The 21,551-nt window shown below is 37.5% G+C and overlaps 1 protein-coding gene across 1 annotated transcript in view; it reads right to left on the bottom strand.

Moving 5' to 3' along the window:
• PLXDC2 (plexin domain containing 2) overlaps positions 1–21,551 on the bottom strand; it is a 258,828-nt gene that overhangs the window by 136,246 nt on the left and 101,031 nt on the right. The window contains exon 2 of the mRNA XM_059467961.1: positions 7,569–7,780. Coding sequence (XP_059323944.1) covers positions 7,569–7,780 — 212 coding nt within the window. The remainder of the gene's footprint in view (positions 1–7,568; positions 7,781–21,551) is intronic.

Here is a 21,551-nt window from a genome sequence, read left to right on the forward strand (position 1 = left end):
CCTGCAACAACAACAAAAAAGACAACTAAAAATTCTCCTAAATGGAAAACAAAAGATATATCCACAATGATTTCAGTGCAGCAGCACTGTTTCAGCATATCCCAAGATCCTTCCTCCAATACATCCTTAATCTTCCATATATGAAAATAATAACATGATATTTAACTTACTCTAGTAAATGGATACCAAAAAAAGCACAAGAACAGCTGGAGTCTCTTAAGTCAAACATCTTCAGATGTCCTCAGAACTGACTGGGAAAGAGAATTGGACTCAATGATACTTGTGGGTCCCCTCCAACCCAGGATATTCTATGATTCTGTGTGTGATGATGCCCAACAATGGCAATTCCCCATTTTCCCTAGGGTCCAGTAATCTGCTCTTCAGAAACTCCCTTTGTGTTTAATAACCCGTGACAAATTTCTATATCAAGAATTTGCTTCGTTCTGTAAATTTTGACATCCACAACATTCAGTGCCAAGGAGCTTCAGAGCTTTTGCAGTTTCATGATGTGCAGTAGAAAGGAATCATACGGGACATTTGTTTAACCCTCTAGAACATTATGGAAACACCAGAGATATGAACAGCACGTGTTCCAACAGAGACCTCTGGACTTAAGTTACACTGGATTAAAGGCTGCAGGACATCTCTGTTAGAGGTACAACTGACACAGCCCAAGGCAACACAAGATAGGGCCTGGAATGGCTGAAAATCTGATCCACTGCCACCTTCAACTGTAAAACCATTTATTTTAGTCACAGTTGTTTTAGCCCTGGAAGTTCCAGGTCTATACACTGGGTAACTGAAATAAGAACAAAAATTGTGAAAAATTTTTGCAGGCCTACTGGAAGAGCCCAAATTTTTCCTCCTTCTCTTGAATGAGTCATACACCAGAAATCACACATACACCAAAAATCACGTGATGTAGTAATTATTAACTGTGAACAAGAAATAATTATACATGCCTAAAAGTGAAAATAAGAGTGAATATAACTTTTGTGATGATAATGATTTTGCAAGTAGACCTGAAAAGCTTCAGCCATGTAATTAAATCAATTAAAGTGTATTTCTTGACTTAGAACTTTAAATTAACCTTAATGAAAATCAAATGTTTCTCTTATTTCAGTCAAGAGCTAAATATTATTTGAGCTTGATAATATAGTCTAGAATCTGTTCCTAAAATGAAGCAAAATCAGAAACTAGGTATGAAAAATAAAACTGATTGTTGCTTTAGGTTTTTAGCTATTTTTCCCCACAACTTTTTAAATACAAATTTCATAACAAAGTATTGTTCTTTTGCTGTCTAAAGAAACAGCCAATTCCTGTTGTGCAAAGCTTCATTCCTCCTCACTTATAAGTTAAATGCTTCAACTGAAACCTAAAATCTAGTTAAACCTTTGTACTGGACATGCATTACTTTGATATTTCATAATCTGTATTAACATGTGACTATGCACTGAGAAAAGAATTCTGTCCTAGTGGTGGAGGGATCAATAGCATCCCTGATATTATTAAACTAAATGGCTGTACAAGAAATGTTGCCCATGGAATATTAACTTGCACTGTTGAGGATCCCTGACAGGGGAAGGAAGATACTATTTAATATAAATATTTGAACTATAAGTTTAAAAGGTAAGTAAGGAGGCAACTTTACACAGGCAATTAAAGGCTTTAAAAATTGCAAGTCAGAAAACAGGTTTTCGAGGCAAAGGGGGACACACTTAGATTGGGATGAGGAAAAAGAACAGAAGTACTCATTAGATTGTGATAATAAGGATTTTTTTTCTTAAATACAGAATATGGTTTCCATTAACTTGGAAGGATCATGGTTTCAGAATACAGTGTTATTAACACTTTTCTTTCTAAGTCCTTCAAATGCAACTGGCATTAAAGCATTGGGATGGGAAGAAAAAAACATAAAAGCAGGAACAAAACAGAGGCAGGCTTTGCCAAACTGACAGCTCACTATGACACTATAATACTCTTTAGTTTTAAGGTTCTCTCATATGGACAAGTTTTGCTACTTTTAATACAGTGCATTAGCGAAGTAATCGCAGAATTGCCTTATCATTTGTCCAGCTGAGGGAAATTTAATCTCAACCATTTATTTTCTTCCTTGCTCAGACTTGCAGTGCGGACACTGCAATGGGCATGCTGACACTGCTGTCAGTAGCTGAGAGTAATTGCTCTCAAATCCCAGGGGCTGTAAAACTCAATCCCTTCTGTTGTTTTTGCCAGTCAGAATCAGACATCTTCACTTCCATGAGTGACTGGGACTGAAAAGGGAGAAGTGCTCTTGTGGGCAGAAACTCTGGATCAGAATGCAAAATCCAGCAAAAGACTGTTTTTTTTAATCAGTAGGAAACCCAAAAGTGTTGTTTCAATAGGGGCAAGATGCTTTTTAGGTATAAACTACAGGTGCTGCTAAAATCTACATTTCAAACAACATCTAGAGAAGGTAAAGAAAGGACAAAAAAAAAAACAAAGGGTGACTTCAGTTGGCAACAAATCTATTTTAGTTAAAAGCAATACACAGCAGGAAATATCAGTGACTTCCATAGGAATAAATTAATTACTTCAATAGAAAAAAAAAAAAGTGCACTGAAACAGCCTCAATTTTCTATGCTTGCAAGTAGTATGTTAGGTGGGGTGGAGAAAATAAAATACAGTTGAGTTTGGTTTGATTTAACATGCTAGTCCTTGCTCAGAACTGAATCTTCTGTCATACAGCAGCAATCATTCTTTCTGTTCTAAGACTTTATATGAAAAATTATGTTTTTCCTCACATTTTTGCTGGTGCAAAGCAATATAACTTTACTGCACTCAGCTCAAGCATGACTATGATTTAATCTATTATTTTATTGCTGGATTTATTTTTGGTATTTGAAGTTTGTGAAAGACTATTGTTTTGATATAGTATCTATATACAGAGGCAACAAATTCGAAAGTAATTCACATGATCTAAAGTTATTCTGCAAAGTTGTTCACCTTCTGCTCATGAGAATGCAAGCTATATATCAGACACTTCTCCATTCAATTTCTCTGTATTTTTCTTGCCAGTTTTTTACCCTGCACTGGTGTGACTGCAGTCACAAGGAAGATCTGTGATAAAGAGACCAAAGCTATACATACAGAGAGAGATTCTGTTCTGAATGGAGCTACACATAGCCAAAAACCATAGGAAATCACTTGAAAAATGATGCACATTTTAATCTATGAAAAAATTATCATGCAACATTTGGGCAATGCACAACTGTATATTAATGCATTAGTTGTATATAATTGAATTATTAAGCCTTTTCCAGTTCTCAGTAGCCAGACCTGCATTAGCAAGTACTATGACAAAACAGGAATGCATTTGGGGATCCTTTAGTGGTGAATACTGGGCAACCAGGATCCATAGGAGATTCATTTCAGGGATCAACTTCTTTTTCAGTAATGCAAAAAACAAACAGGCAGAAAGAACCTCTGATATCCACCTTCATTATCTGTATGGCCACAGGCCTTTGGGGATTAACAGAACAACTGGTCACATCATCACCATGAAGCTGAGTTTATTTTAACAATATTAATACTAATCTACTTAATAAAAGTGAGTGATTATGGAGCACAATTTTATTTTACAAGAATATATGAATAAATGTAGTATATTTATCTTATTTTTCTCTCTGCTTGAAAGAAAACATGCCAAACTACACATATTCAGGAAGATGTATTTTCACACTCACTGCTTTTACAAGGGCTTACAGTGTTTGCAGCAACAAATTCCACCTGACACGTTGCATTTCCTAAGCTCTATTTATCATAAGTAAAAGGCACTTCTAAATGCCCTGAGCTCAATAAACAAAAGTAGCAGATGACACAACAAGGAAAAACCCACAACAACCCTGACCCTTAAAACAGGAGAGAAGACTCTTAAGATAGATGGGAGGAAAAAAAAGGAAAGCTAGTCTTGAAATCATGATATTGTGAAACCCCAGGAATTTGAGAAGCAAAATTTCTAGAAAGAAGAATTCTTTATATTCCAGGCAGAGGGCTTTAATGTTTGGCTTTGTAACCCTTGGAAGAAATATGGCTTAGCCATGGATGCTCCTATCTTCAATGGAGAGCTGAAACTCTCATTTGCCATGAAGCCAAGAAGACAAACTGGTGCAGTGCATCACCAGAACACTGTATTTTGGGGCTGTCCCTTACAGTTGGGTTAGATGTCTGACAGCACATTGCTTTACCTGTCCAAGGCTATCTGCTTTGGGAATTTCTCTCAGACTGTAACATTTGCACCCATCTGTATAAGATTTCACTCTTTTTATGTCACTATTTTATGCATAAGAGCTTTCTCTCACTCTCTCTTTAGCTATTTGATATAATGGGAATGAAAACATAATAAGTCTCTTATAGAATATGACCCTACTCTGCCTTTGAGCTCTAGAGTACCAATTGCAAATAGAGCACATGGGACTAACCTCCATCCTTGGGAGGCTTTTTGGATTTGCAGCATTATAATCCCTAATTGGCACACACAATAATCCTTCTAAAGTAGGAGGGGTACTTTCAAGATAGTAGCACTGCTTTAAGAGTGTTATATATTAATTTTACCCTATAATTTATAGTTAGCTATCAGGGTTTCTATCTGGCGTGAGCAAAAACTTGTTTATGTCCTTTGCTTTTCTTTTGGCAACATCCATCCTTGTGGGTTTGTGGCACCACAACATTCCTATTCTCCAGCAACACAATGGGACTTGGAGGCCTTATCTTCTTCTTCCCCAGACCCTGTTTTTTTCTGAAGGCCCAGCACATCAAATGGTTATAATCACTGCTTCTTTTAGGCTCTGTAGTTTAGTTAAAGACCAGTTCAAGAGAACAGCTTACTTTAAAAAAGGCACATGAATGTGTATATCATTTTGTATGAGTTCTTTCCTGAATCACAGTGCCAAGCAAATGCAGGAGACAAGACAGAGATGTGAAGAGAGACACCAGGGCTCCCTGGTGCCTACACGGCTCCATTTATTGGACCAGAGAGGCTGCACTCTAAAGAGAATCTCACCATTATCATTTTCCCATGCACAGGAGGAGGCCCACCCTGACTACTGGAAAGTTGTGTTGATGAACCAATCTACAACGCACTTGCATGAAGAGCTTTAGAAGATTTGCACTTCATGCTCTCACTCAAGCTGATGTTAAAATAATCTCCAGATCAGGGCTGATGGCTGAACCAGTGAAGTTACAGAACAATTCCAGTAACTCCAATGGGAAAAAAATTAATTAAAAGTGTCATTATCTTAAAATAAACAGCAATGCAGTGGAACTAAGATGTGCTTCACACAGGTTTGATTTTTATCACTTTTTACTTTCTGACTATGGACTGATAACTCAAGTAACATTTAATTTTAAACAGTGTCTAGAAATTTCTGCCTACTGCCTTCCCTTTTTTCCTTGGTCATTTTGGTTTTTGTTGTGGTTTTGTTTGTTTGTTTGATTTATTTATTTTTGTTTTGATTTTGTTGTTGGTTTGGGGTTTTGGTTTGGTTTTTTTTGCCAAAAAAAAGAGAAGATGGATAGAGGTGAGAGAGAAGGGATTTGGGTTTATAAAGCTGGAGAGAAAATAAACTCATTATAAAGAAGGACAGCAAATACTATCAATTGAAAACATGCTCATCACTGTCAGTCTTCATATTAAAGAAGTCTGCATTTGCATGGTAAGCCTAAAAAACACTTAGAGAAAACAGTAGCTGTAAAAACCAGTATCTCTAAAGGAGGGATGTAACATCACTAAATGTAAATGGCAGCTAATACTTATTCTCTGGATTTTCTTTAGCAAGCACTGCAATGTGCACAGAACAAGGATTTAAAATAATCAATAAGCTCTCCAGCCCTGCTGATAAGCTGCCAAGCTGCAGAAGACTGCAACATATGGATTCTTCCTCCGTGGATTTCTGTTGTATACTCTACCTCCTCCAAAAGGCCAGGCATCAAGGGGTTTTTGTGAGATGCCTCTGTGTTGTGGTGGGGATTTTCAATGGAATCCGATAATGTGTAAAACCACAACTGTGTTATCTTATTGTGCTGAAAAGACCTTAGAAAAAAGAGGTTTGCAACAGAACACAAAACCTGAACTCAATAAACTTTTCAGGTTAAGACACTCTAAAGACATTAATCTGTCAGGAAAGATGTTCCTGGAAAAATACCAATCTGTGCATATCCATTTGCAAGCATTCATTTTTGTTCCCCAAGTCTTGCTATACATAAGTGTTAGAGCGGGACATCTGACCATTTTGCTTCACAGGAGCTTGGAACCCAACTGAATGGAAACTGCATAGGGATCTATGGGGTAAGCCATGGAAAGATCAGCTACTAACACTTCCCTGTACCTGAGACAGCTTGCTCTTTTCCTGCTAAAATAACTAGAAGCAAGACTGATCTGTGTTGTAGCCCAAAATAATTGCCACAAGTACAGGCAGATGGGGATTACACGAGGCAAAAAGGAAGTTAAAAATCAACATGAAATTCAAAACTACAATTTACCAACCAATGACTTTCATGTTAGCACAACAGGACGTGTAATTAGTGCTGTGCAAACTGGGAACCTTAAAACAACAAGCACAAAACACACCTCTCCGAAAGCACTGGTTTTTTGCTCATGCAGTAGAGATTCCATTGTCTCTACAGATGGGTTTCATATTGCATTGTGTTTTTATATCGTGTAAGTAACAACCCAAAATCTGAAATCTGCATTTTTTTTCTCTGAGAGTGAGCTTCTTGGAACTGAAAAAAGCCCCAACACTGTTGTTTTGGAAGCTGATTATAATGACTGAAGATGTTAAGTGTAGTTTATTCCAAATTGTATTTTACTGAAAAACAGGATGCAGATTTTATTAACAGGAAACCCCCAAGTTCAATACTTAAAAAACACCACCACCACAACAACAAAAGAACCAAAGAAAACAAGACAGAGAGCTATCTGGCAGCTAAATAAGAAATTAGAGGTTGAATGACACTGCAAAGCAGAGGGAGAATGTCCCAAGGCTTCACAAAGATGGACTCAATCCATCTTATTCTTTGGAAGACCAAATATCAAAAGTAAGCCATTTTTTTCAATCACCAACCTGAATTTTCTTCCAAGTTTTCATTTCTCTAGGGTCTTTTCCCCTTTGTGCCTGGATATTACTCTCCAGAAAGATATCCAGGTATCCAAAGATATCCAAAGAGACCCAAAGTCTTGCAAATTGAGGTGTTTACATCAACTTCAAAAAATAATTCAATTTTATTCTGTTTTAATACTACTTCCTTTTCCAGTTTTTCAGCAATAACTGCTAAAACATGGGACTTCCCTTAACTGTCCTCCATCAAAATAGCAAATATCCTCGAGAGACTGTCTTCAAAAGTCATAAAGGACAGGCTCCAGCCTCAGGACAAGAGAAAACTCCAGCTTCCGTGTGCTGATAGGTTCACAAGGGCAAAGACCAAAGGTACTGCTCCCCAAAAGTGTTTGAATACCCTGAAGGAAATGTCATAATTTTTTACTTAGCCCCAGTCAAAGGCAATAAAATGAAATAGATGAAATGAGTATCTACCTCAATCTGTGTAGTGTTGTCATGTCCCTCCTCAAGCAGCAGGTCTGTGAAACCCCCTGGCTCCAAGGAATCCTGCCCCATGCTGGCTCTGTTGGTGTCCACGGATTTGAGGGACTCTGAGTGCCTTCTCCACCTGTGGCTGCTCACAAATGAATCCACCTCCACATTTTCCTCCACTCGAGGGAAGCTCTGAACAACTTCATAAAACACACCTGTTTGACAAGAAAAGAAAGGCAAAACAAAGAAATGTAGTAAGTGAACAGAACATTTGTTTACTAATCACAATTGAAAGTAAATTATACATGAAAATAAATTTTAATTGAAATGAAAATAATTTTTATAATTGGCCATTTGTATCCCTTATAAAGATTTTATGGCAATGTAAATGTTTAAAAGAACTATTATACAAAATTCAGGAATTTTGGACTAAGTTTTGTAGACTCATCTAAACATCACAACTGTTTTATTTTTCTGCTTGTTTTCTGTCTGGGAAAAGCTCTTCCTGTAACATTTTTAACTTCAATACATGTTTCCCCGTAGCTGACACTTCTCAAAATAGAATAACTCTAAAAAAAAATATTTTCATCACCTAAGAAAACAAATGTAGAAGAGACAGAGAAACTTTTGTACAGACTTAGGTTTTCTTACTGATTTTATGTTGAAAGAGCTTGGAAGCCATGGTGAAAGGCAAATAAACATTATGAAAGATGTGAAATTCTCATAAACAGCTGTTCCAGCTCATAAATAAATCTGTCCTGCTGTATACGTGATAAACATGAATGATGTGTGAAGTCTGCAGACACCCACTATATCTTCTGCAAGGGATGAGCAGTTGGGTGGTGTGTTTAACATATTGCTTTTGGACATTTTCATGCTCATTTGCAACTTTTTCATACTAGTAAAACTATCAGCAAAACAAACCTACAAAACCATTAATTCTTCAGAAGTTTTCATTTTGCCCAATCCTAAACCCTATGAAAGTATTTTTCTGTTAATTTGTTTTGGTTACCACCATCAAGAGAGAGGGAAGTAAGTTTGTATATTTTGCACTAAAAATCAGATATGCTTTTCACATTGTCTTAGTGTCTAAAAGGACAAGTAGAGGGGTGCTCTGTGCTTTTGATGGGCCAGGAAGAAGGTGATTTGGTCCAAAATCCAGAAAAAAGCAGACCTCTCAAAAGGAGTGGTAAAGGAAAATGCTGAAAGGATAGACCAGTAAACAATTATCTGCAGAAATACTTCCATTGCTTTTTTTAAACAGAATCTTCTGAACAAAAGATGGTACAACTTTTGAGGTCCTTAATGAGCAACACACATTGTCAAAGTACAGAAGAGATGGACAAATAAAAAATTAGCTATTAAAGGTTCAAAAATGTGAGGTTTTCTGCATCACAGCAAGTACAGGTGTAGAAGCCATGGATATAGAAAAATCTGTCAAACATTGTTCTTGGCAGACCAGAAAGTCTTACTACACAGAAACAATATCTAATACACTTTAGGCTCTATGTGGTTCCATTTTTCTATCAAACTCTCCCAAATCTACTAAACTCATTTCCTAAGTTATTTGATCAGTTTCAGCCAAGCTGAAATTATGTCTGATGAAGGTGTTTGGCCAGCTAGATAAATGAGAATTTAATTGACATGCAAAACAAGAAATCTCAGGCCATATCTTTCCTCAGACCCCAAGGAATCAGACTTCTTTTCTTTTAATAGGTGGCTTTTTGAAGCCCGTTTCCTTGCATTTCTTAAAAGCCTTAGAACATTGACTTCAACAAATTGCTACTGTGCTCCCTATTTTATCAGACAGTCAGCAGCCCGATGCAGAGGGACAGCTCAGCGGGTGAACTAACTTATTCCTCCACATTCCTTATCAGAATTTATTCAAAGCAGCCCTCCCTGCTTCAGCTTGGAGCCTTCCCCGCGCTGTTACGGGGATCAGGAAGCTGCGGGACACGGCAAAGTGCTCAGGGCCGCGGGCAGGCAGGGCTGCCAGCCTGTGCCCGGGGCCGGCTCCAGGGAGGCAGAGTTTGTCCCCTGCTGCCACCGAGGCACAGGGACACCACGGCACCTTCTGCGAGCCCTGGGCAGCACCACACACCCACAGACAGGGCACACAGGGCTCAGCACCTCTGCTATCTCTGCACCACCCCTTCCCCTGGAACACCTTTCCTGCCTGGCCTTGGGGGCTCAAAACCCACACTCAGAGAGACCCACAAAAAGCATTTCACCCCCATTCTGCAGCCCCACTCCAGCCTACTCTTTTCATGGCTATCATACATGCTTGATGTGTTGAGGCAATCAATTAAATTAGCACATAGAACAAGTGAAATTTAGGGGAGGGTTTAAAATCCCATTCACCTCAAGTTGAGACCCATTTGTAAAGAAAATCAATTACACCTTGTTCTCCCACATCCTGAATAGAAAGTTTCTAACATTTAAGGTGTTCACAACATAAACTGGTTTTTAAAATGATAATAATATAATGATAATGAGAAGGAAAGAAATGTGTTGGGGTATTTCCACTGGCTTGGAAATTCTACACAATTTTCTCCATATTTTATGGTATAATTGCATCATGGCATCTGCAAAATTTGGCTTGCCCATTCCCCATTACAGAGATTTTCGATGTCATTAGTGCACAATTTGTACCCCCTTCTGAATTTTTAATTACATAATTTTTCTCATTGAAACATAGAAAATGTTCTAAAAAAGATTGTTTCTACCATTACACTGATAAACACTTTTTACAGGTACAAGCTATACTGACATAAGGAAGGTTTAGAATCATCTAAGTGTATTCAGGCTGCATGATATCCTTCTAAATTGAATAGTAGCAAGAATTAAATTCAGGAAGTGATAACTATTCAGTTTAAAACTAATCTTTGGAGGTTTTTCACTGTAAAATCTGTAAAACACAGCTATCAATAGACTAGTTAACAGTCCTGGGCTGGCAATGTGAGGATACTGAGCTACAATGTGAGATAAAATCTGGATGTGATTTCAAGGAATAAATAAAGAAACATACTGTGAGAGTCCTCCTTCATTAAAACTTTTCCTTAAACTCCAGGGGATAGAGAGGGGTGATGAGCTTGGATGGACCAGCTCTGCCCCAGAATGTTCTCTTTGTTTGTCCCAGCAGATCTCTAATGCTGAGAAAACCACAAACATTTTTGAAATAAGCTGAACAGAATATTTTACTTTTATGTAAATAAAACTTACGTAAATTTTCAGGTAATTGATAGATAAACTATCTTTAAGTTCTAAAAGGGGCATCCCATAAGAAAGGGCATTCAGAGACCTAAAATTCCAACACTTTGCAAGTTAGAACTGTTCGATGTTTCTGGTTGAAATCTCTGTGTAGATTTAAAAAAAAAAAATCACATAAAAGGCATTTTAGAGGAAATGTATTATAGTATTATGGTCTTATCTCTTAGATCTTGGAGCTCTTGCTTTAATTAACACTGAAGGAGAATAAGTCATTCAAATCAATTGAAAAGAAGCCAAATGCTGTAATGTCTGATTCATAATAAAATCACAATATTGGCAAGCACAGATGGGTAGCAACTTGTTGGAATTGTACAAACAGAGATGCAAAACTGGGCTCTAACAGATCAGAAATGCTGGGCTATACAAGAAAGATTTGCTGAAAGGGAAGAAGACACCTAAATGTGGTGGGGACATGGGTTCTCTGTTTTGCTAAGACTGCCCTCAAAGAAAAAGAGAGAAATTCTAACCAAATAGGCCCAAAATGCAACAGCTGAACCTGACAAGTAAGACAGCTCTGATTTTGCAAGGAAGTCGGGGCTACATAAATCTTTATTTATAAGGAAGAAACAACAAAGAAGAAACTTTTTCTTTTTAATGAGTGGCAATGTAATTAAAGGAGAAAGAAATCTTCTTTGGGAAAAAAGGGCAATTACATAAATCTTCTTCCATTCAATCAACTAGTTTTGGGTTTTCTCCCCCTTTTCCAAAAGTTCAAACAAAATTTTGTGGAGTGTTTCAGCACATCAGAATTTCGGATTTGCATTTCTGAAATGTGTGCGTTATTCCATGATTGCACACATTTAAGCCAGCTCTGCAATTTGACTAATTTCATAAATGCATCATAATCAGCAAGATTTTTTTTTAAAGACTAGAAATACTCACACATTGAAACCTGTATTCAGAAGATTGCTTGTGAGATATATGATCAACTTTCTAAATATGCCACAGCCCAATTGCCAGCAAAATCAAGTATCAAATACACAAATTTTTTCATCAGGGCACAGAAAATGTCATGATACTACTTTTGCTTAAGTAACTTTCTATAGCCTGCCTTATGAGTCTTTATTTCTATTATGACCCTTTCAGTAAGGGTGAGAGACCAAAAAAATGTTGATGAAAGATATGAATACTAGTCCCATGAAGTTATAGGCTCTTTCCAAACATAAACATGCCTTTAAAGGATTCTCCAGGTATAGGGCTTATATGTTAAATTATGATTATTACAGCAGATATCAGTCATATGCCTCAAAGAAAGAAACATTTCTGCTTTAAATGAACTCTTCCTATGAACACCTCAACAAAATAGAGACTTTTTTCATCATCTGTATCTGATTCATGGGCCTAGGACCAATTCCACCTTTCTGACCTTAATTTAGGAAAGACAGATAAGCTTGACTTAAAATATGTCTTTGATAATGATACAATACTTTTCTTAATAAATTTAAAAATAACATGATTTTTAAAATCTATCCCACATTGATAATTAGCACACAAATAGCTGTGTCAGTTTGGGTCATGATTTGGGTACACCAACAAAACACCAGATCCTCACAGTTTCTTTTTAAAGCTTGTGTGAAACTGCTAACAGAATTGTAATAATATGTGGGGAAATAATGCATTGCATGATCCTATTTTTCCCAACTAGGGATGACAATTTATGAGGCCTGCAAAGGGAATCAGAGGTGAATGATGATAAAACTCTGAATGATGGAAGATGATGATCACTGTACTGCTGTTGAATTGTTTGCTCAGAACAAAAAAATAATATCCAAAATAATAACACTAGCTCCAGGTACATTTTCCTTGCAATTACATAATAAGTAGCAACTAAGACTCATGTCCAATAGAGAATCAGTATCAATAATAATAGGTGTTATGGTAGGGAAATAACATAACTGGCAATTTCCCTCCACATCCATTTTATTTACAATGTGAACTCAGACCTTCCCCTTTGCAACTGCTTTCTATTCAATAATTATTTTTCACCACTACAAGTGGTCCCAAAGAGCATATTACCACACTTCTAGAACTTTATCTTTGTCACAACTAGAATTAGTACAGGCAGAGTTTTTTGGTTTTGGTTACAGTACAGGTGTGTTTTGGTTTTGTTTTTATTTAAAATTTTTGGTTGCTTGTTTTAATTGCCTGATTTACTTTCACTTTGTAAATATTTATGTAATCATATAGATAAATTAAAATGGTATAAGTAAAGTCAAGATCTGAGTCCACTGGTAACAAACTGTTACTTTGATTAGCCTAAATCAACATTGAGGATATATTGTTAAATTCCAGCTTCACTCATATTCTCCAGCTATATAAACACAATAATTTGCACATTGAATTTACAAGCAATCTGATTGTGGCTTTATAATTTCTTATAGATTTGTTTTTCTGTTCTTTTTGTCAGTTCCACCTGGGGACCAAGAGTTAAATTTATTGCTAACTGGATACATACAGAACCAAAAATTACAACTTATGTCTCAAAGAAGGCTTGCAGTCTCGAAGATGCTGGACAGTAAGAGGAGGGAGAGAATTTTGGTCAGTACACAGTGATATCAGTCATCACCAAAAACCTAGCCAGTATCAAGATTTTGAAGCTATTTTAGTAAAAAGAAGATTTAAAAAGGAAAAAAAAAAGTGGTTAATTTTTTTTTGCACACATATTCTAGAAGGATTTAAGTTGCTTTCACATCTGAGGTTAGAACAAGAGTCTAGAGAAGGCTGATTGTAACAAGTGGAAGGCATAAAACATTTCACACCTACTAGGTGCTTACAAATCTTATGCACATCTGCATCCCATCCTGGCAGACCTTTTTTGTATTAGTTTTGGAACGATAAAAACACAATTATGATTAAGCTAACAATGTGGAGTGTAATCCTTTATTTCAGCTCTCCCCTTTTGGAGACAGGAAGACAAAATCACTTTGAAAAGAAAGATAATGAAGTTGGAATTTATTCTGGTTTAGTCTTTCCTTACAAAATAAAATAAAAAAAAAAAATAAAAGAAGCTCTAATAGACTTAGATGCCCAGCCATGGCAAATTCAATTTGAGTACTATTCACTTAATCTTTGCACCCTATACTAATATGTTCTCTATCCACCTCTCCAGTAGCACTTGCAATAATTATCAGTAATGCAGACCCCCAGCTGGATATAGATGAATATTACCCCATACTGAGTTTCCAAAACAAAGTATATCTATAATGTTCTTATGCACCTGGAGCAGAACTCACACTTATAATAATTTTATGTTCTTGTGCATTATCATCTACAGCATAGAAAAGGAAATAGTTAACAAATTTAAAATAATTTGATGCTTTCTGATTAATTTGTAGCAATAATGTCAAAATGTTAATTCATGTGTAATTTATGTACTTTCTGTACCAATCTCCCTATAACACAAACCCTTGCAAAACTACAGAATTATTTATTTAAAAAGCAGTAAAAAGTAAAGAATTCAACAAAAAAATGCCCTGCCAAGAGAAATGGAGATCTCTCTATAATATTCTATTTATATGCAAATTCTTGCTTTTCCAAACTCAATTCAAAGGTTTGCCAGAGAATACTAATACCAACTGTACCTTATTTAAACACATTGTAAAGAAGATTTTTTGCTTTTTTTTCTGGTTACAGTATGATTGCTGGTATTGCATAGTAGCATTAGAGGTGTCTCCTATGCATTCACTTCACTGTTCCAACTTGAAGGCATCTTTCTTTTTCCTGAAGGCTCTAGCAAACCTAGGCACTAGAACAACCTGAGGATATGAGAGAAAAGCACACAAAAATTGAACTAGGTATTCATAGTTTGAGCTGCAGCATATGTCTGGAACTCATTTTGCACGACTTGTTGGGAAAGAAGATAGTAAATAACTGGGATGTAAGAACCTGTGCTAGCTTGGCTAATTATGCCCGCCTGAGCAGACAGCGCCAAATGCAGCTTTGGTAGAAAGGTTATCTTCAGTTTTAGCCTGAGGAGAAGCCAAAGGCTAAGGCAGAGAGAAGCCCATTGCTCCAAAGATGGCTTAGCACAGACAGCACCCACGGCGTCTCTGCACAGCAGCGTGCAGGGGAAAAGAGCAACTGCAGGGACACTGCAGGGACACTGCAGGGACGGGCCAAGACACCACGGGCTGTCGCTCCCTGGGGCTGGAGCAGCACCAGAGGGTAACTGGCCCCCTGGGCAGCCCTGCCAGGCTGACTGAACCAGGCACAAGGATCAGTCATTCACCCCAAAGGCAGCCACGCAGGATTGGGGTGCTCAAGCAAAGACAGACAGACGGAAAACAGGGCTCACACACCCACACATGGAGCTGCCCACACATACAGGCACAGGCAGTGTCACCTCAGGGGCACAGGTTACAGTCTGAGCAACCTGGCACACAGGAAAAAAAAGAAGAAAGTTGGCACAATAACACAATGCCTCATCAGGTACAACAAGCACTGATGGCACACCGATGAAGGATTTCCTCTCCTCCCCAGCCACTGGTGCCCAACAGACTGAAACCACCCTTGGTAAGTTTGTCTCAAACAAGGGCAAACTCCTAAGCCTCTTACTATCTCCAAACAGACTTATTAATGAGTTTGTGGCAGTGTGCCAAAACACAGCCTACACACAGAGTGACACTTCTGAGAACTCAACATGTCCTGGACACTTCAAAGACAGGCAGATCATGAAATGTAACCCCAGCATGACTTAAATATGGCACATTTCTCCCTCTGCATCCTCAATCCCCTCTGCCCCCATCACAGGAGGGGAAAGGAAGTGGTTTGCAGTAGTAGATGTTTCACAGAAAATTTTCCAAATTTTCAGGATTTGGAAAACTGAAAATGAAGAAGCCAGAAATGTGTAGCAGAGAATATAATAATAATCTGATGTTATAAAAGCTGAAGAAAAAAACTCCATTATTTTTCTTCCAGTAGAGTGGCAAAAGAGAATTTTTTGAAGATGGGAAAATTAAAATTTACAGCAGTTTATGGAGACATAACTTGGACTTCTTTGCTCAAGATCACAAATTGATTTCCATCAGAGCCATAAATTCAAACCCCTTCACTTTCATTATGGATCAAACAAGGAAACTAAATATCTTCTTTCATTTTCTGCACACAAAGTCTTCCTAGACAAACAATGATTCAGGATTAAGAAAGATTAATCCAGCTACAAGTAAACAGATTGATCATTCGTAGAATTAATGAATTCATTTAATAAACAGTAAAGGCTTAGTGCCACAACATACTACACAGTGGTGTCAAGATGTTTTTCATGAAATTTCCTGCAAAAAGGAAAAGAAGTAAATTGTCATGTTCAACCACAGAGTTGCTTCAAGGGTCAGGAGAATTAAAGGTGGTCTCACTGGGTTTATATGGTATGGTTACATGTTTAGGTCAGCAATGACTGAAAAATACATTAAATGCTAGTACTTTAGAATTCTTAAGATGTCTTTAGCTGATTTTCATGCCTTTATAGATACACTGAATTATGCTTATGATGTTCTATCTGTGATGCCTTTTTTTTTTTTTTTTGTGGAGATGGGATGGTCAAGAAATGAAAATAGTATTTTATTTTAAAAAAAAAGACATAGAATCTTATTTCAAGGTCTCTTCACCCTCAGCTTGAAATTGCTGTTCAACTTACATTTCCGTCTATATTTACCCAGTTCCTTCCTTTCTGCATATTTTGTTCCAAAAATATTGAAAAAACTTTAAAAAAGAAGATCTATTCCTTTCTATTTTCACTCACATGCATGAAGTAAGTGTTCTAAGGACTTCTGACAACATAGTAGGGATTCTAAATAACAAGGGATCCAATCTGGCCCCTTGCAGTACCATGGATATGGACCTCTGTAAGAGCAGTCACTAAAGAAGTCAGAACTTTTCAATTTTTGAAGAAGCATAAGAGAAACCTAAGTAATTATAGTCGTATATATAGTGTAGAGATGGATTCTCTAAAAGAAACTAAATATATGCTGTAAAAGAGCAGTTTACTTATATTTTTTAGTATTTTTTCGTAATAGCTCAATGAATGCCTCTCTTTTGCAATCTGTAAGATGCAGATAATGAAACTAACTTTCGCTCTTAAACATGGTCTGTGTTACTAATGACAGGCACCAGATTATAGCTATGTACTATTTTATTACTAAAAGGCCATTGCTTATTTCTTCCAGTCTCTTTCTTGGCAAAGTATTTTCTGTCTTGTCTAATGAAGATTAAATTGGTCACTGAAATCACAATGGGTCTAAATGTCTTCAGCTTTTTTATTTTTTTATTTTCTGGAGAAATTATCATTTTAGCTTCAGCTAAAATCAGCTAAAATCCTAGATCAGGATATCTGCTGAAGAAAAACATCATGTTTCTAGCACACTAATGGGAGGAAATTAGAGCAGAGATTGTTTTTAAACTCTGGCACAAAATCGTCTTGCTAGACTTGATGTGAGACCAAAAAAATAAAATCATAGATTAAGGAGGAATTGTTATAGAAATGCATTTAGAGTCAAAGAACAGCTGTATTAAAACCATCAGAAATTGGAGGCAGAAAAATACAAATTAAGCCCATTTGAGATATGAATGATAGAAAGACATTCTTTGTTTGGGAGAAAAGAAATAAACCCTTTGAAAACTGGCAGAGATACTGGAGAAACAGAAGATAAAATACTGCATCGATCTTGAAACTTGTCAAAGCAATGAAATTATCCAGAAAATGTTGACTTGGACTGCCTGAAACACGGAGCATTGAATGTGGCCTTTGTCTTCTCCCACAAGGCAGCCGAGCTGGTGCTGTGGGTTGTGCAGCTCTGGGGAGTGAAGAGCAGGAAGGACAAGTTTTCACAGTTTTTAATTGATGAACAGGACTGGAATGACTCTACTCCTATAAAGGCATTTTAGAATTTACAGATAAAACCTGTTTTGTTTTTTCTTTTTAATGTATGTTACATTTGACACTGTTTACATGCATTCCCACCACACCAAAGTAAAATTAGGGAACAGCATTGCTGGCATCCATTTTAATATACACTAGTTATGAGGAACTTAGGCATTTGGATAGACATATTCTGGGAGAAGATTGAATAAATGTGGTTTTTTTCCTTCTATATTAAACACCTTCCAATCCAACCACAGCATTTCCAGGAAAAAAAAAATATTATCAGTTTTGCAGAACTCCTGCTGGGTTGGGTTTGTTAGCATGGTGTGGACATACATTTCATCTGTGCTTTTATTTTTTTAAAAGGAGAAAGAAATGGATTCTGCCATTGCTGTTGCAAAGCACATGGTGTTTTGGAAGCTGTGCAGGGATGAGCCAGCTTAAATGACATCAGTCTACACTTTATGAAGGGACAGATTTGCAACTCTCTGCTGTGCCAGTGGAAGATGGGACATTATGTAATGTGTGAAGATCATTACACATTAATCATCATATGAAGAATATGTTATTTTACTTTTCAGAGGGTAAGAAAATAGACATGACACATGGAACAAGAGAGTTCACTATATTCCTTAAAAATACAAATGTACTTAAATGTTTAGGAAGAGCTTATTTTCAAAATGAAGCTGAGCTTATAAGAACTCACACCTGATAGACTCAGTGACAGGATGCATGCAAACACTGCCTAGTGCCCACAGAGAGCTGAAAGAATGACTCTATGAGGAAAAGACCTTCTTCACAAAATGGTTGGTTTTCTGCCCTGGTAATCACCCAAGCATTTATACTTTATGCAGCCACCCACTCAAAATGTTGCTCAGGTTCTTTATTTTCACTGGCTAGAAGGCAAATTCAAAGGAGAAAAGAGAAAAATATCTTTAAGAGAGAAAACAGAGTGTTTTAGAAGTTTTTTAGATAAAAAGACATTTCAGTGTTTAATTACTAAACAAAGACCAGAATATCCATGTACAGAATGAGTTGGTAAAAAAGTCAAAATTTGGCCTATTTTATTAGACAGAGATTGATATATCTGTAAAATAGATTTGAAAAATCACCTGTGTTTTTTCTTATTCTGTTCACCACAGATTTTATTCCTAAGAAGCACATAAAAATGCTGTCTCAATGTGCTACTTTTTTTGTCTTTCCAAAGGAAGAATAGTGCCAACAGTCAGCTATGATTCCCCATGCCCTGCCCTTGAAATTCAATGACAGAAAAGCACTAGCCAGATGCACAAAAAGGCATCTTTTAGAGCAGTCTTATATTTCTTTGTCACATCATCTCGCTGCCAAGGTTTTAACCCACGTCCTGGCTAACAGCCCATCCAGAGCCAGAGCAGCCACAGTAAGGTTTGCAAACCAGCTCTTCACATCTTGCAGCAGGGAACAGATTCAAAACCAGCCTAACTACATTCAGTGTTGGAAGAGTAAAAGATTTGCCTGGTTCCTGGAAATTAATATAACCCTAGAAATCATACTTAAGTAATTAATATAACCCTAGAAGAACTGAAGTTTCTCAAGAAAAATTTGGTTTTGTTTCCAGTTAGCTCAATGCTAATTTAGGGCACAAACTCACCATCTGTAGCACATGTATTCACACTGTCAAAGCACTTGCAACTCATGCAAGTCCCAAGCCAGTGAAGTTTAATGGAAGGCTGACTGCCTTCCACAACACATACATCTCACTTATTCAAACAGAGAAACAGCTCAGTCACTAAAGATGTATCATTCCATGTCTGAATTATAGAGGCATAAATTACCAGTTCCTGGATATCTAGGTGTCTTGGCCAACCAACTGCTGAGCTTGCACAGGCTTGCTGTCCTTTTGCAGTATGTCCTACAGACCCAGCATTTCCAACCCACTACCATTAACAGACCTGGTTTACAGTATTTTCTCTTCAGATAACTGTAAGGATGAGGCTCTCTAGTGCTAAAGGATGCAGTCAAGCTCAGTCAGTAAGGACAGGCACCCCCACCTACCAAAAAGCTGGCTGGGTCACCTTTCTTACTTGCCTGAGCTGCTCACTTGATCCCACTTTCCAGTTTTGGAAAGCATATGCCCACTGTGACAGAATTGTCTCTTGAAATCCACAGTAGGCTTTTCTTAAGTCGGGCCTAGTTACATTCCTCATAGATTTTATGAACTGTCTGTCCTGCTCTCTCTCCTTTGTTTGAATGAGTCTTCACTATTGCCCAGAATAACTCCAAAAGCAGGACACCTTGCTAGGAGATGGAAAACCTCCCCGAGGGTAAAGGTAACCTTGAGCTCTCTGCCTCACTTCCCTGGAGAGGGCATAACCACCAGCATACCATGAAAACACAGGACACCAGCACTTGGGCTCAGAAAACAAGGTGAGAGCTTCTCTCACTGACAGAGACCAGCTGCACTCTCAGAAGTGCATTGCACATGCTGGAGCCCAAGGCAGGCAGGTCTCCTTTTGCAAATCTGGAGAGCAGTTAAGTGGATCCCTAGAAGCAGGATTTCAGACACACAATGGGCATTGCTGATTTTTGGTTTTAATTTTCAGGCCACTCCCAGACCCACATCTGAGTGTTTGGGATTGCAAATTAAGTGATAACAGTAAGCAGCTCACACAAGGCTTTAATTCCACTTTAGAATTACAAAACTACAGATTTGCCATGAAAACACAGTTTGTAAGTGCTGAAGTCCTTCATCACATTCACAACCTTAAACAAATCTGGGAGGAAGTGTTTGTTAAACACTAACCAGTGTTGACAGCAAATGCCCACTTGCTTCAAAGACTAAAACCAGTTTTTCAGCCCCTGAATCACATGCTTGCCATGTGGAACTTTCTCATACTTTGGTGCATTTGGGCACATTGTTTGGCTCTAAATGAGCCCACAAACCCACTGACACTTCCATGAACCAGGGACTTCCAAAGATTTGTTATTTAACTGAACTTTATTGCATAACTCACAGTGGACATTTTTCCACTTTTCTCTTAATGGTAAACCATAATCTCACAACTTCTTGTGCCCCAAATGAATCTCCATTTCTGCCTGGTTATACCAAAAGCAGCAGATTTTCCACACTGCATAGTGCAGGCATCTCTTCACATGATTTAGTTAAGCTGTTTCTAAGCATCTGTCCAGTATCATCTGTTTGTAAAAAAGTATGAAGCATATATCACTTTTTACCTGCTCCTGGAGGAGAAAAGTAATAAAAGACAGCACATTCAGCCTCCTCCTCTCATATAAATGCAGTAAGAAGGGAAAAGCAACAACTTACTTTATTACTCCCATCAGTTTTGCTGAAGTAAGGAGACTGAAAGCTGTGGGAGTAAACTTTCTGTGTCATTATATATAGACTCTCCACAGGAAGAACAGGCTCATCAATATATTGTTTTTCACCTTCAGCTTTAAATATGAGTAATTTCACATATAACAGCTCACACAATCTAATTTCTTTTAGATCTGTAATGCACTCAACCAGGGGCAAACTGAATCTTGCTTTTAAAAAAAAAATGTATGTTTTGTTTTTTGTTTTTTTTTCCTTACATGTGCATGTGACCCCACTCCTCACTGTGTGCCTTCCTCTCTCCTCCCTGCAGGGTACAAACCCCAGACTGACATTCCTTCTGATGTCCTCTGACTCCAAATCAAGTCTCTCCCCATAGAACCAAAGTTGTGGTTCCCATAGCTTGAATGACAGGCTTTAATAGAGTGTTTACCATCCAGTGCCCTGACAGGTCAATCCCACCAGGAACCAGTCTAGACTGGGAATTCCTCCTTTTATAGCTTGGGTTTTATTCCGCTACCAGTCCAGTTATTCATCACCTTCCAGC

Source organism: Ammospiza nelsoni, chromosome 1 (assembly GCF_027579445.1).
Source record: "Ammospiza nelsoni isolate bAmmNel1 chromosome 1, bAmmNel1.pri, whole genome shotgun sequence".
In the NCBI taxonomy this organism is placed as follows: Eukaryota; Metazoa; Chordata; class Aves; order Passeriformes; family Passerellidae; genus Ammospiza; species Ammospiza nelsoni.